This window comes from Dromiciops gliroides, chromosome X (genome assembly GCF_019393635.1).
Source record: "Dromiciops gliroides isolate mDroGli1 chromosome X, mDroGli1.pri, whole genome shotgun sequence".
In the NCBI taxonomy this organism is placed as follows: Eukaryota; Metazoa; Chordata; class Mammalia; order Microbiotheria; family Microbiotheriidae; genus Dromiciops; species Dromiciops gliroides.
The window spans coordinates 5,928,617-5,942,565 of record NC_057867.1 but is presented as its reverse complement, the minus strand read 5'-3'; the positions used below and the strand labels follow the sequence as shown (position 1 = coordinate 5,942,565).

Below are 13,949 nucleotides of genomic sequence, written 5' to 3'. Positions count from 1 at the left end.
GAGTTGTTTAAGAGCCCACCAGAGAGTATGCATGTACCTCCACAAGTAGGCTCAGGCACTAATGGCAAAATTGCTGGCATCAATCAGTGGGGAGAGGAGGGCTGGGCAGGGCTCTCTTTGCCACCTCAGAAATTCCACCAATTGAATAATTCCTCTACCTAGGCTGGCCTGGCCCATCCCCTGCCACTTTCCCTTTCCCTGGGCACCCTAAAGGAATCCCACCATCTCTAGTAGGGTCCAAGTGGGCTTGTGGCCCATGAAATCCACCTCCTGCTAACCTCACCGAACATCAACTAAATGGAGCTTGTGAGCCAAGTTCTACAGCCCCAAGGGAAATCGCAAACTCTTCACAAATCATCGATTTCATTTCCTTCTCCTCTCTTCCTCTGGTGAAGGTTGTGCTTGGATCGATGGCCTCTGCTCCAGATCTGATACCTTTTTACCATCTTTCCCTCAGGTTTCATTTGGGGAGAAATTAAGGAGATGTGGGATGGTGGCTTCAATGAGTACATCCATGATTGGTGGAACCTGATGGATTTTGCCATGAACTCGCTCTATCTGGCAACAATCTCACTGAAAATCGTTGCCTACGTCAAGGTACTTTGGCATCTCGGGCTCTTAACCAATGTGTCAGGCAAGGTGACCTGGGGAGGGGGCCGAGTTGGGGAGGGGAGAGGCAGGAGCTAGGTCTCAGGGAAAATGTATCCACAGCACTGGAGACAGAAAGACAAGAGCCAAACCCTCCCTGCCCTCCCAGAGTTTCCGTTCTGCTAGACTGCGGTAGTGAATGGGCTAGGAAAGCCTCCCCTACTTGGGGAGCCAATCGTGAGGTCATCCAGGGCAGCCCCTCACCTCCACTAGTGCTGCCTCGATTTCTCTAAACAACAAATTCTGGGAGCCAGCTTCTATGGGAAATAGCCTCAGCCATCTCCTTCCCTTTGGTAGGGGAAACAGGGCCCGGTGGGCCACATGTGATTTGTAAAATGGGGTTAACCATAAGGTAACGTCTTTAAAGGCCTTTGGAAACTTTTGAGAGCTATGTGTCAGTTGCGGGGGCCGGGTGATGCCACCATCACCTTCTGTAGGGGGAATAGTAGTCAGCATTTGATTGTACATAGCACAAATGGCATCAATGAGAGAGGCTGGGAGGCAACATGGGGACAATGCCAGACTTGGAGTCAGGAGGACATGGGCTCAAATCCTACCTCTAACACCTAAGAGCTGGGTGACTGAACAAGTCACATCACCTCTTTGGGTCTCTCATCCAATCCAACAAGCACTTGAGAAATCCCCTTTAGGATACTTCTCCCGAGATCCCACCCAATCAAATAAGCACGAGACCCTGGGCCAAGACCAGCTATGCTAATCCCTGGGCCAACTGGAAAGTCCTTGGTAAGTGCCAGTCCTTATTGCCCCAAGTCTTCTGCCTTATGAGGGACTTTCCCAGAAGCCCCAGGGTGAACTTAAGTAAGGGATCAAGTGACCTCTCACCCAGAATTTTGGCCTTCCAGGGGTGGCACATGACCACAGTGGACTCAGAGAAATTCCCTTAGCAAATGCCCTGGAAGCCCAGACGTGAGAGCCACTGCTTCCATGCCTGCTAGAACTTAGCTTCCCTTCCGTCCCTCCAGAGCAGCAGTCCATTGCTCTGTTTCCTGCTGAGGAGGGCCCCAAGATCCCTTCCCAACCCTCAGTGCCTTTCCTGATCTTTGGAGCCACCCTTACTTTCCCAGAGCCCTCCTCATCTCCCAGAGCCATGCCCTAAGTCCCTTCTCCTCCCCCAGAATCCTCCTTGTCTCCCAGAGCCATCTCCTAAATCCCTTTTCCTGCCCCCCAGAGTCTTCCTCATGCCCCCATCTTCCTCCTCCCCCAAGTCCTCATCTCCCAATCTTCCTCCTCTCCCCCAGAGTCCTCCTCATCTCCCAGAGCCATCCCCTAAGTTCCTTCTCCTGCCCCCAAAGCCATCCTGCCCCCCTTATACCTACATCTTTACATTCCTCCCACTGAGGTTTCTGCCCTTTGTCCAGCCAGAGCTTGCCTCTTTCTGCCCAGCTGGCTCCTGCTATTTGCATATCATTTGTGGGAAATGAAGGATTCAGTGTCACCAAAGAATGTTGCTGAATATTAATGGAAGTCAGGGTACAAAGCTCCAGCGGCCCACCCTAGTTATGGCTCTGGATACATGCACTCACAAGATTTGCCCAAGGTTTGTCACTTAACCCCTTCATCCCCTCCGAGCGCCTCGCACAGCCAGACCTGCCAGCAGGCAGATGGGAGGCCGTTCCCTTGTGCCCACTGCCTTGACATGATTCCTAGTTGACAACAGACCTAGAAGGATCTGATTGGAAGGTCGGGCAGGCTGGGTTACCCAGCTTGCAGTGCTTCTCCATCCCGACACAGGACGCACTTCAGTGCGAGGCCAGTTATGTGGAGGCAGGGAAGAGGCACTGAATCTCAAGAAGTCCCAGAATCCTAGGATTTCAGAGTCAATTTGCAGGGCAACCCATTGCACTTTGGCCAGGTCTCCTTGGGAAGAAGCTTTCCCTGATATTCAGCCCAAGTTGGCCTCCATCCACCTTTGCCCCATTGCTCCTGGCTCTCCCCTCTGGGACCAGTCCCTCCTCCACATGACAGATCCTTGGAGGTGACTGTCATGTCCTCCCCGAGTCTGGTCTGCACTCTGGGCCCCACCCCACCCTTTTAGCCTCCAGCTAATCGAAGACCTTCCTGAACAAACTGATTCCTATGTCTGTCATTTGCCAAGCCTCAGTTTCCTCTTATGTCAAATAGGAGTAATGTTCCTACCCCATACACTCCTTGTCTTATAACATCACGCCATCCAAGGAAGCACCTGTTACACGCCATGATGGAGCCTGGACTACAAAGATCAGATCAAAATGTGGTCTTGGTGGCACTAAGGGTTGGCACATGAGTGAGAACTGAGGCTTATCAAATGACACACACACTTTACAGATGAGGAAACTGAGTCCCAGAGCAAAGGGACTTGCCCAAGGCCACACGGGGCGTAAATGGATTGGAACTAATCCCCTCACTTGTAGGTCTAGCATTCTTTCCACCTCCCTGTGGTACTTTGAGGTTGGCCAAGTGCTTTCCCACGAGAATCTTGTTAGGGAGGTATTGTTACCTCCATTTTCAAGAGAAGGCAGTTAAGGATGCCTTGGGTACGGGGGCTGTGCACATGGCCACACAGGGCACACATACTCTGCCAAAAGAACCTTCCATGGGCTTCCAGCAGAAGCCAAATGACCACCTGATGGACAGAATAGGTAGGCTTGGATGGGACGAGATGCCAACCCTGGGCTTCCAAGGGACTTACCAACAGCTTACTTACCACAGCAAGTAAGCATTTGAGCCTAGATTAGAACCCAAAGCTTCCTGGCTCCAACAAGCTCAAGTTCCAGCTACCCTGGCATGCAGTTCTCCTGCCACCTCCTGCTTAGTCTGGCCGGTTCTTGTGCTTTAAATGGACATTTTCAGCTGTACTGGGTGAAGTCTCTGCTTGAGGGCAGGAACTGTCTTTTGCCTCTTTTTGTATGCCCAGTGCTTAGCACAGAGCCTTAACACTTAGTGTTTATTGATTGATTGATTGATTGATTGATTGGTTGGAGGGGAGCAGTCAGGGGTCTCCAGGGCTTCTCAGTCGGGGCCACTAGGCCTAGCTCCTGCCTTTTCAAAATGAAGTCTGGTTAACAATGTGGAGAATTTGGGGAGCCTGGCTTCGCTGAGTGCACTTTCCTAGTGTAATGATGGCCTCTACCCCACAGTGGTTGGGGGTGGTTACTTGTGGTTGGGCGATTGCCATTGACCAATCCCTTCCAATTCAAGGAGGTTGGCCCTGGGGAGAGGATTAGTGAGGGCCTCCTTTGATGAGGTGGAGGGCAGAGTGTCTGTGGCGTTGAGTGTTGGGATATTACTGTGTATGTGGCTGCTTGATCGATGCACGGGCATTGGCAATGGGGAGGGAAGGAGATGGCCACACAAATGCTCACTGTCTGCATTTATTATTTCTTTCAGTACAATGGTTCTCGTCCCAGGGAGGAATGGGAAATGTGGCACCCAACCCTGATTGCAGAAGCCCTCTTTGCAATCTCCAACATTTTAAGTTCCTTGCGTCTCATATCCCTGTTCACAGCCAACTCCCACCTGGGGCCTTTGCAGATCTCCTTGGGGCGCATGTTGCTTGACATCCTCAAATTCCTCTTTATCTATTGCCTGGTCCTGCTGGCTTTTGCCAATGGACTGAACCAGCTTTACTTTTATTATGAGACCAGAGCCTCCGATGAGCCTGATAACTGCAAGGGGATCCGCTGTGAGAAACAGAACAACGCCTTCTCCACGTAAGAGCTCCAGGCCCCCAGCCCTGCCCCTCTCCCCTTCCTGTCCTCTTTCCTTGGCCTTTTGCTCTTGGCCCTGGTGGGAGGCTCAAGATGACTCCTGACCAAGCATCTGTTGGCTTCTATTTCAAGGAAATGGATCCCTAAGCCTCAGGGCCAAAGTTGTAGGGAAGCTGTTGGGGTGGGGTGTGGGGCAGGGCTAGAGGCAGAGTGCCAGGGTCCAGAGCTGAGACCAAAGGGGCTTCACAGAAGAGCTGTATGGACAAGCCCGTCGATACTGGAAGCAAGTGGCCCTTTTATTTAGCCCAGTGAAGGGAAGAGCGCATGGCTTACCAAGAAAGCAGGAAGGAGGGATGAGGAGAGAAGGGCCCAAAGGCAGCCAATGAGCTCCTGGCACCTCTGAATCTGCCCACATCAAGGCTTGAGCTGAGACCTCTAAAGCATGATAGGAAAAGGATGCTACCAGGGAGCCTCAGCCAGGGTGTCAGCAAGAGAGTCTTCATGGCAGCTCCAGGGATGCAGACAGCTCAGGGCCTTGATGCCGAGGACAGGGGCTCTCTTGTACTTAGGGCTGAAGTCACAGGCAAAGAATACAGCCTAGCAGAGAAAATTCTAGCTATCAGAGGTTCCAGAAAAACCAGAACATTTTTCAGACTACAAGGAGTCTCTCTGACTGCCTCTCTCTGTCTCTGTCTCTCTCTATGTCTGTGTATGTGTCTCTCTGTCTCTCTCTGTCTCTATGCCTCTTTCTGTCTGTCTCTCTATGTCTCTGTCTCTCTCTCTGTGTCTCTCGTTGTCCCTGTCTCTGTCTTTCTGTCTCTATATCTCTCTTTTTCTTTTTTTTCTTTTTCTTTTCTTTTCTTTTTTTGGTGGGGCAATGAGGGTTAAGTGACTTGCCCAGGGTCACACAGCTAGTAATTGTCAAGTGTCTGAAGCCGTATTTGAACTCAGGTCCTCCTGACTCCAGGGCCACCACCCTCTCTATATCTCTCTCTGTCTCTCTGTCTATGTCTCTCTCACTATCTCTCTGTGTCTCTCTCTCTTTCTTTCTCTCTGCTGGAGAGCTGGATCTAGACTGTGTCGGTCGTTTCCTTTGTCTTTGAAGGGAATGAATGGACTGCTGGGGGCTGAATTATTTCTATGACTCAAAAAGGCGGCCCACTGAGTGAAACTGCAGCCAAGGCCATCCTGTTTCTTTGAACAGGTTTCTAGCAGAGCCAACTTCCCCATTCAGAGCTTAACCAATAGATGAAGTGGGGCTACACAAGGCCAGTGCCTCTAAGCCATAGACAGGGAAGGATCGGGCCCCAGATGAGTGTGCACAGAGCCCCTGAAAGGGGACAGCAGCTGCGAGTCGGGGAAAGGCACCAGTAGAGGGCTCCCTCCCCGAGCCTCCCAGGCCTGCTGGGGAGAGGCCGAGGCCGAGGCCCTGGCACCCAGGTTCATAACTCTATCTGACCCTCTAGGCCTGGCATCCAAGGCACAGGCAGTCTCTCTACTGCTCTCTGGGCCTAGTGTCCAAAGCATGCCCAGCCCCTCTGCTAATCTCGCTGAACTTTGCTCATGAGGGGCTCTGGCTTCTCGGGCCCCTCCAGCACACAGGATAGTTGCTATCTCTCTGTACTCCAGTTTGACAAATGCTATTTGAGGCAAGCAACAAGGAAAGAATCCCAAGGCAAGTCAGCATGCAGACAGAAAGCCAAGTCCAAGCATGATCCTACATCCCTTCCTGGGGCTTCATGAGCTGTCCCAGGGGAGGGGCAGTATGGGAAAACAGGAGCTTGGCTTCCCCTGCACTCTTTTTTTTTAATATTTGCAAAGGCATTTACTGAAATAACATAGCAGGAACAGTAATAAAAAATTTCCTCCATAAACCTGGGATACACTCACTCAAAAATACATGCAGGGGCAGCTAGGTGGCGCAGTGGATAAAGCACCGGCCCTGGATTCAGGAGTACCTGAGTTCAAATCTGGCCTCAGACACTTGACACTTACTAGCTGTGTGACCCTGGGCAAGTCACTTAACCCCAATTGCCTCACTTAAAAAAAAAATACATGCAGCACCATGGGAAGTATAGGTTCAAACCTGGAATACAACAGTAGTCACACACATATGAAGAATACATGTGTGGCAAAAGAAACTCGCAACTCCTAATATTTAAGAGTTTGGAAGTCCTTTTTCTCCTAGTAGCATACTCATACAACTCCCTTGGGTTTAGTGTTGATTGGCTAGTTGGTGTTTTATGCTGCCAGGAGCAGTTTCTCTCCTCAGCTTGACTTTTTTTTAATACTTTTTTTTTTTTTTGGTGAGGCAATTTGAGTTAAGTGACCTGCCCATGGTCACACAGCCAGCAAGTGTCAAATGTCTGAGGCCAGACCCGAACTCAGGTACTCCTGAATCCAGGGCCCGTCCCCTGCACTCTTTAGCCAAGACAAGAGTCAGTCACTTGTACACAGTATCCTCAGGGATCAGCGCTCATGGGATTTAAGGACCTTGGAGAGATGCTTAGCAGGTAGAGTGCAGCAGCAATGGCTTTGGGCACAGAGCCAAACTGGAAGCCTGGATCTGCTAGGTGCCCAGTGTGTGATGGTGGCCAGGTCCCCCTGCCTCCCTGGACCTCAGCTTCCCCATGGGGGAGGGAAGCACCTTAAAGTCCGGGATTGTATCCAGTACACGGGATGAGGTCTGGGAGCACTCACCCACTCCCAGTGACTGGTGCACAGCACATGCCTGCTAGATGCTGACTGACGAAGGGATTGCACTGCATAACCTGGGAGGCCCCTTCCAGCTTAAATCTACGACGTGGTTCAGTCCCATCAGCAGAGGGCAAATTACTCAGCCGAGGCCACACAGCACATAAAGTGACTCAGTGACATGAATTTCTATGTCCAAAGTTTGGACAAAGCCAGGTCTTCTGACTCCAAGCAATACACCATGCTCTTTGAATTCAATAAGGTGCCTGGCACAGGAGAAACCACAACCAAAGGGAAAGCCCCTGCCCTCAAGGCTCTTACAGTCTACCTGTGGGAAAGCAAAGGCTCGAGTGGGAGGCAGCAGCCCTACCAACTGGGGGAATCAGGACTGGCATCTTGTGGGAGGGAATCCCTGAGCTGCCCCTTGTCTTTAGCTAGGATGGCACTGTCTTCATCTGCCATCTCCTCTTTCCCACCTGAATTGAGCCCAGTAGTCATATGGGTAAACTCCTCTTGGAGCTGTGCCTGGTACCATCATGCCCCTAGCCCAGCCTTGCTTCTGGGAACCAAAGGTATAGACAAATGAGATTACAACAAAGGGAGCAAAGCTCGCGTTAATCCCCTGGTCTCAGAACAGCTGCCCCAAGCAAGTAAGTTGGTGCCAGGGAATAGAAGCTGCCTTCACTCCTCCCCACCATGGCTGTGGGCTCAGGCCCCAGGAAGTGCTATTTGTTCCCACCAAGGCATTAGCTGGCAGGGAGCACGTGAATGGGAGGCCAGCCCCCCTTCCCAAGTACCCTTTGATGTAGCTCACACTTAGGACGTTTATTCAGTGTCCAAGGGGAGGTTGGTTCAGTAATTTGTAACAGCCCTGACGCTGGCTACCATTGTGTGCCCATCACATGCCCAGCGGGACGGCTGACGACAATGGGTACCTGTCACACAGGAAATTACAGCTGGGGGCCTGGGAGCAGGAGCCGCTGCGGCCGGGCACCGGGGCCAACCAAGAGGCCCCTTGCCTTGGCTTGGCCTCAATTCATTAAATTAGTTCTTTTTGTGCACAAAACTTTCAACATGATTTTCTTCCCCCTCCCATCCTCCACCCCGCTGCATGCTTAATCCATCTCCTGACTGTGTTACTAAGCAGTGGCTGCAGAAAAGGCCTTGGTTTGGGGGCAGGTAAATAGAGAAAGGGCTTATGATCCTTTGAGGATCGACAGCTAGTCTGAGCCCTTCCTTTTTCCAAAGGAGGCGACTGAGGCCTGGAGACAGTCAGTGGCCCAGATGGGAATCCACATGCAAGTCCCTGACTCCTCCCCACACTTAGCCTCGCTACTGCTTGCTAACATTCTCGGAATGCTTTCAGATTGGCTTAATGCTAACCCTTAGGGCTGCCTGTTTTCACTGCAGCAGCAAGAAAGAGGTCCAGAAAGGGCCCAGCCCCTGTGTGAGCAATGGCCCTGCTAAGCTGCCCTCCTATCTCAACTTAGACGTCTCCAGAAACGGGACAGACCTCATGACTTCCCACTTTTGGACAGCTCCCATCGTTATCTAAGTAAGAAGTGACCTCGGAGGAGCCCTCTGTAGGCTGCTGCTGTGGCTCACACACAGCAGGCAGCCTGGCATGGAGGAGAGCCCAGTTTAAATATGACCTCTGCCACTTAGGTCCTACGTGACCCTGTGGATCTAGAAACAGAAGGTCCCTTCTAGTTCTAAATCTCTGATCCTCCTAAGTTGGCAGTCAAGGCCTTCACGGTGCTGGAAACTCTCCATCTTCCCATCCTCCTTGTTAAATCTCTCCTGTTTTCCATGATCTTTCCATTCTGCCAGTTCTCTCTGAAAGCCTCAAGGACAGCGAAGAGGTCTTGTTATCAGACCTCCCTAGTTCTGAACGTTATGTGGCATGGAACAGTGAAAAGAGTTCTGGACTTGGAGTCAGGGGACCTGGATTCAAATTGTGATTGCCACTTAATGACTCTGTGACATTGGGTAAGACACTTCACCTCCCTAGGTGTCACTTCCTCATTTGCAAAATGAGAGGGTTTGACCTCTAAGGCCTCTTGAATTCTAGCTGCCTAACCCTGTCTCTTCTTAGCTGTCATCTTTCCAAACTGAAAAGGCAGCCCCTCCGTTCCTTCTGGCGTCATCTCAGAAGCAAAAGGTGTAGATTCCGTGATCTCTAAGGACATCTCCTATGTAGGCCTCTCAGCCTTATGGAGAGCACCGTGCCCCTGAGATCTGGAGGCCAGAAGGGAACAACGTCTGTGTCTCTGCTTTTGGTACTTTAGGTATCTGATCCAGCCAAGTTGTTCCCCGTGTACCAGGTTTACCCCCAAGAGATGATCTAGTCGAATCTATAACCAAAAGAAAACCCCACAGTAACATCTAAGAAGTGCCTCATCTAGTCTCAGGGGACAAGAACCCATCACCTCCCAAAGCAGTTCATTCCACTGTGGAGCTGGGAAGACTTTCCTGACATGCAGCTTCAACTGGTCTTTTTTCAGGTTCTACCCATTACTTTTGGTTCTGCCCTCAGAGGTCAAGAAAAACAAGTCTAATCCCTCTTACAAAGCTAGAGCAGTAAGGGCAGCTGTGGCACACCACGGTGCACAGAATGCTGGTCCTAGAGTCAGGAAGACCTGAGTTCAAATCCAGAAGCAGATATTTCCTAGCTGTGTGACCCTGGGCAAGTCACTTCACCTCTGCCTCAGTTTCCTCATATGTAAAATGGGAAAAATAATAGCGCCTACTTCTCAGGGTCATTGTAAGGATCCAGTGAGATAATATTTGTAAAGTACTTAGCACAGGTTGCCTAACACGTAGTAGTTAGCTATCATATCCACTATGATTCCACATGACAGCCTTTTACATCCTGTGGAGTAAATGGCCACTGAGCTGGTGCCATTTGAGAGATGCCAGAGGCTGGCAGATCTGCTTCCTACATCTCTCCCTCCCCCCCCCTCACTGGCAAAAGCCTAAAAGTCCATCAAATGGGTTTCATTCCTTTAGTTCCAATCAATGCTCCTTGTTACAACTCAGTAGCCATAGGAAGAACCCCTCTTGAGCTGGTCACATATGAAGGAGCTTTATCAGATCCTTCCCTGAAAGAAGGTCTGGAAGGGACCCGAGTTAGCCCACGTTGGGAGTCCTGAGAGTAGGAGTACTTGGCCAAGCAGCAATGGATGAAACTTCCACAGGTTCATTTAAGCTCCACGTCAGGAAAGAACTTCTTATCAAAAGAGGAATGGGCTACTGAGGCAGACTGGGGCCTGGGGGAAAGGAGTCTCTCTTACTGGAAAGCTTTGAGCACAAGTTGTCCCTTCTAGCCCTGGAGCTTGGGGCCTGCAGGATGGGAGCCACGTGGGGCTGGCAGCAGTACTGAGAACCCCCACCGAGTGAGCAATGACAGTGCTGTTGTCACTGGCTCCTCCCTGCTGGCCTCCTCCAGTTCTGTGCCCTAGATAGAACATCCCCCACCTGAGAGACCAAACTCCAGCCATGGCCCTCTGGCTGTGACAGACGTGCAAAAAGCCTAGGTCTGAGAGCCTTTGTTTCCCCTTAAGCCAGACTTTGCATCAGGCTGCCTCCTCATCTCTGGGGCTGGGGCTTTCCTCCCTGGCTTCCCCCATTCCTGCTCCTGGAGTGACTCACCCTAGATCTGCTGTGGTCTTCCTCTGCAGCCTTCTTCTCTTGGGCTAGTACAAAGTCAGCTCTTCTAACCTCTTTCACACTGAGCAGCTTCTAGCTTGCACTGCAGTTAGTGCTGGAGCCAAAGAGGGAAGGGCCTGTCCAACAGGAAGAAAAACGGGAACGGAGCTGTAACAGGGACAGTGAAGAGATGCTATCTGTGGGGACAGAGGCTTTGGGGTGAGAGAAGATGCAGTGCAATGAGGAAAGTCCTCCCGGGCCCTAGAATGACCTGCTCTCCTTCCCCTTGTTGATAGTGAGGAGAACAAAGTGAGCATCTTTAAGAGCCAAAGTAGCTCAAGCTTCTCGATCTTTCAGTCAGTCACCAAGCATTTATTAATCACCTACCGTGTGCCAGGCACTGTTTTAGGAACTGCAGATACAAATACAAAGAATGAAACAATCCCTGATCTCAAGGAACTTATATTCTAATCAGTGAGACAACCAGGAGACATCCTGGTACGTGCAGCACAACGTGATGGGATTAATAGAAATCTGTACAAAGGTAGTTTGTGGGGTGACAGTAAGGGGGCAGTATAGTAGATCATTTATAATGACTGAGGAACACAATCCAAGCAAAACAGGTCAATAGGACCCCCCCAAAACAGTCCAAAGCCCCTGAATACAGAGTTAGACAGCTTTTGAAGTATTAAAAATAATCAATTAAGACCAATTAACTAAAACAACAGGCTCCAAAGTTAGCTAATCCGATTTCTAATTAGAGGTTTTTCAAGTTGAAAGAGTGAGTTTTGGTCCAGTTGGGAGAGGGGTGGGTAGGTTTTGATTGCAAGGTCTTTCTTTTCCCAGAGTGGGGTCAGGACAGGCTTCATGACCTCTAACTATGCCTGTGGTTAGCCTCGAGCTGCACCTTATAGGAATAGAGGGCTCTTTGAGGTGGAGGGAGGAAGGGAATGTATTCCCAGCCTGGAGAATGACCAGCTCAAAGGGAATGGATTAGCTCCTCCCCAGTAGGAATAGCATTAGATTGTGCCCCACCTCTTCACCTTCCTCTTCCCTGGGAGGCCTAAAAGAATAGACAACAATGCTCTCTGTCTCTTTCAGGCTTTTTGAAACTCTCCAGTCGCTTTTCTGGTCAGTGTTTGGGCTTCTGAATCTCTATGTCACCAATGTCAAGGCGAGGCATGAGTTCACCGAATTTGTGGGCGCGACTATGTTTGGGACGTACAATGTCATCTCCCTGGTGGTGCTGCTGAACATGCTCATCGCCATGATGAACAACTCCTACCAGCTCATTGCCGTGAGTATGCTGCCCGAGTCAGAGGCATGGCGCTTGGAAACGTTTCTGTTGGACTGCTTGCTATCAGCCCTCTTCATGGTCAGTGTCTAGCACTAAAGACACCCATGTCCAGCACCCCAGCACCCCACATGGGTGCCAAGGGCTGTAACAAAGGCGAGGCACCTGGGGCATTCTGGAGAAACAGAAAAGACACCTTCTCTGTCTTCCTGACTGCCGAAGGAGGTAACAGCAGTGATAGTCCTTTGATCACCAAGATGGGAAGCACCTAGTGCTTGAAATCTTGGCTCAGCCACTTATTACCTGGATGATCTCAGCCAAGTCCAGGCCTTCTTGGCCTCAGGCTTCTCCTCTACAACATGAGGGGGTTGGACTAGGTTAGCTCTCAGATCCCTTCCAGCTCTAACCCTATGACAGTCAGGCAAATCCTGTTAGGCCAGCCTTCATCTGATCATTTTAACTGGGAAGTGGCCTGCTTAAGTCTCTGGCTCCTCTCTCCCTAGACTCCAGCTCTGAGTCTTCCCAGACTACAGGCTTGTCTCTGGCCCTTATGTCCTTATATCTTATAAGGATGTCTCTGTCGGGGCTCACAGCTAGCTGACATGCATGTATGCGGGGCGACTTCTGCTCGGAGGCCAGGGGACCTTCACTCGAGTTTTTCAGGTCTGGCCACTCCCCTCTGTTTTGAAAGCAGCCAAGTACACAATCTCACCATCTTTTCCTCAGTGATGATAACAGAATTTGTAGCTTTGCTAAGATCTAAGTAAGCTCTATGTAGTTCAGCAGCCAAGTCTCGGCAGGTGCTCTGGCCCATCCTGGATCCGTGTCTGAGGCACCCAGTGGGGTCCTCTGTTCTCTGCTATCTCAGTGCTTCTGAGCCACCGTGGATTTCCTCTTGTTCCTCTGGCCCTGCACACACCACAGTCAGCACGACCCCATCTTGGCTTGGGAGGGCAAGCTGCTGCTGCTGCTGCTGCTGCTGCTGCTGCCTCCTTTTTGGATGGAGCCTCCCTTTCACTGCTCAGTCACAAGAATTCAGTGGTTCCTTTTGTCTTCTGCTGCACCAACCTTCTGAGCCACATCAGGAATCCCATCTGCCACCTCAAATCCTCACATTGAAGCCCTTCTTCTTTGTAAACCTTGTCTTCTCGGAGGGAGAGCAGAGGGTGCCTTGTTTGTTTGGTTTTTGTTTGTTTAGGTTTTTGTGGGGCAGTGAGGGTTAAGTGACTTGCCCAGGGTCACACAGCTAGTAAGTGTCAAGTGTCTGAGGCCAGATATGAACTCAGGTCCTCCTGAATCCAGGGCTGGTGCTTTATCCACTGCATCACCTAGCTGCCCCACAGAGGGTGCTTTGAGCAGAGATTGTAGGCATTTAGCCATGGCAGAGCCTCCTGAACCCAGGGTCAGCATTCTATCCACTGCGTCATCTAGCTACCTTTTAAGACATAGCCCTCTCCTGATTGTCCCCCTACCTCTCTGACTGCTCTTTAACCATCTCCTTTGTTGACTCTTCACCCCAGGTCATGCCCACTCACTGTGGGTAGGGTATCCCCCAAGACTTTATCCCATATTCTCTTCTCTTTTTGCTCTATTCAGTCTCACTTGAAGATCCCATAAGGTGCCATGGAGTCGATTATCATCGCTCTGCAGCTGACTCCCAGATCTACAGAGCTAGTCCCAGTTTTTCCCTGAGCATCCAGCCAATGTCCCCAATTGCCTCTTGGAAACCCCAAACTGTATGTTCTGGAGGCATCTCAAATTTAATCTGGCCCAGCCAGAATTCATTATGTTTCCCCCTAAACCCTCCCCTCTTCTCAACCCCCCATCTTTGTTGAAGGTGCCACCATCATCCCATTTACCCAGGTGTCATTCTCTACTCCTCACTCTCACTACCTGCCATGCCCAGTCAGGAGCTCAATCTTCTTGTTTCTCCATTTCTCCTGTACATCCCTGGCTCT

General features: G+C 50.7%; 1 protein-coding gene across 2 annotated transcripts in view; it reads left to right on the top strand.

The window, feature by feature from the left end:
- TRPC5 (transient receptor potential cation channel subfamily C member 5) overlaps positions 1-13,949 on the top strand; it is a 173,536-nt gene that overhangs the window by 126,757 nt on the left and 32,830 nt on the right. For both annotated transcript variants that reach the window (XM_043974289.1, XM_043974288.1), the window contains exons 6-8: positions 458-597; positions 4,036-4,358; positions 11,799-11,994. In XM_043974289.1, the coding sequence (XP_043830224.1) occupies positions 458-597; positions 4,036-4,358; positions 11,799-11,994 (659 nt within the window). The remainder of the gene's footprint in view (positions 1-457; positions 598-4,035; positions 4,359-11,798; positions 11,995-13,949) is intronic.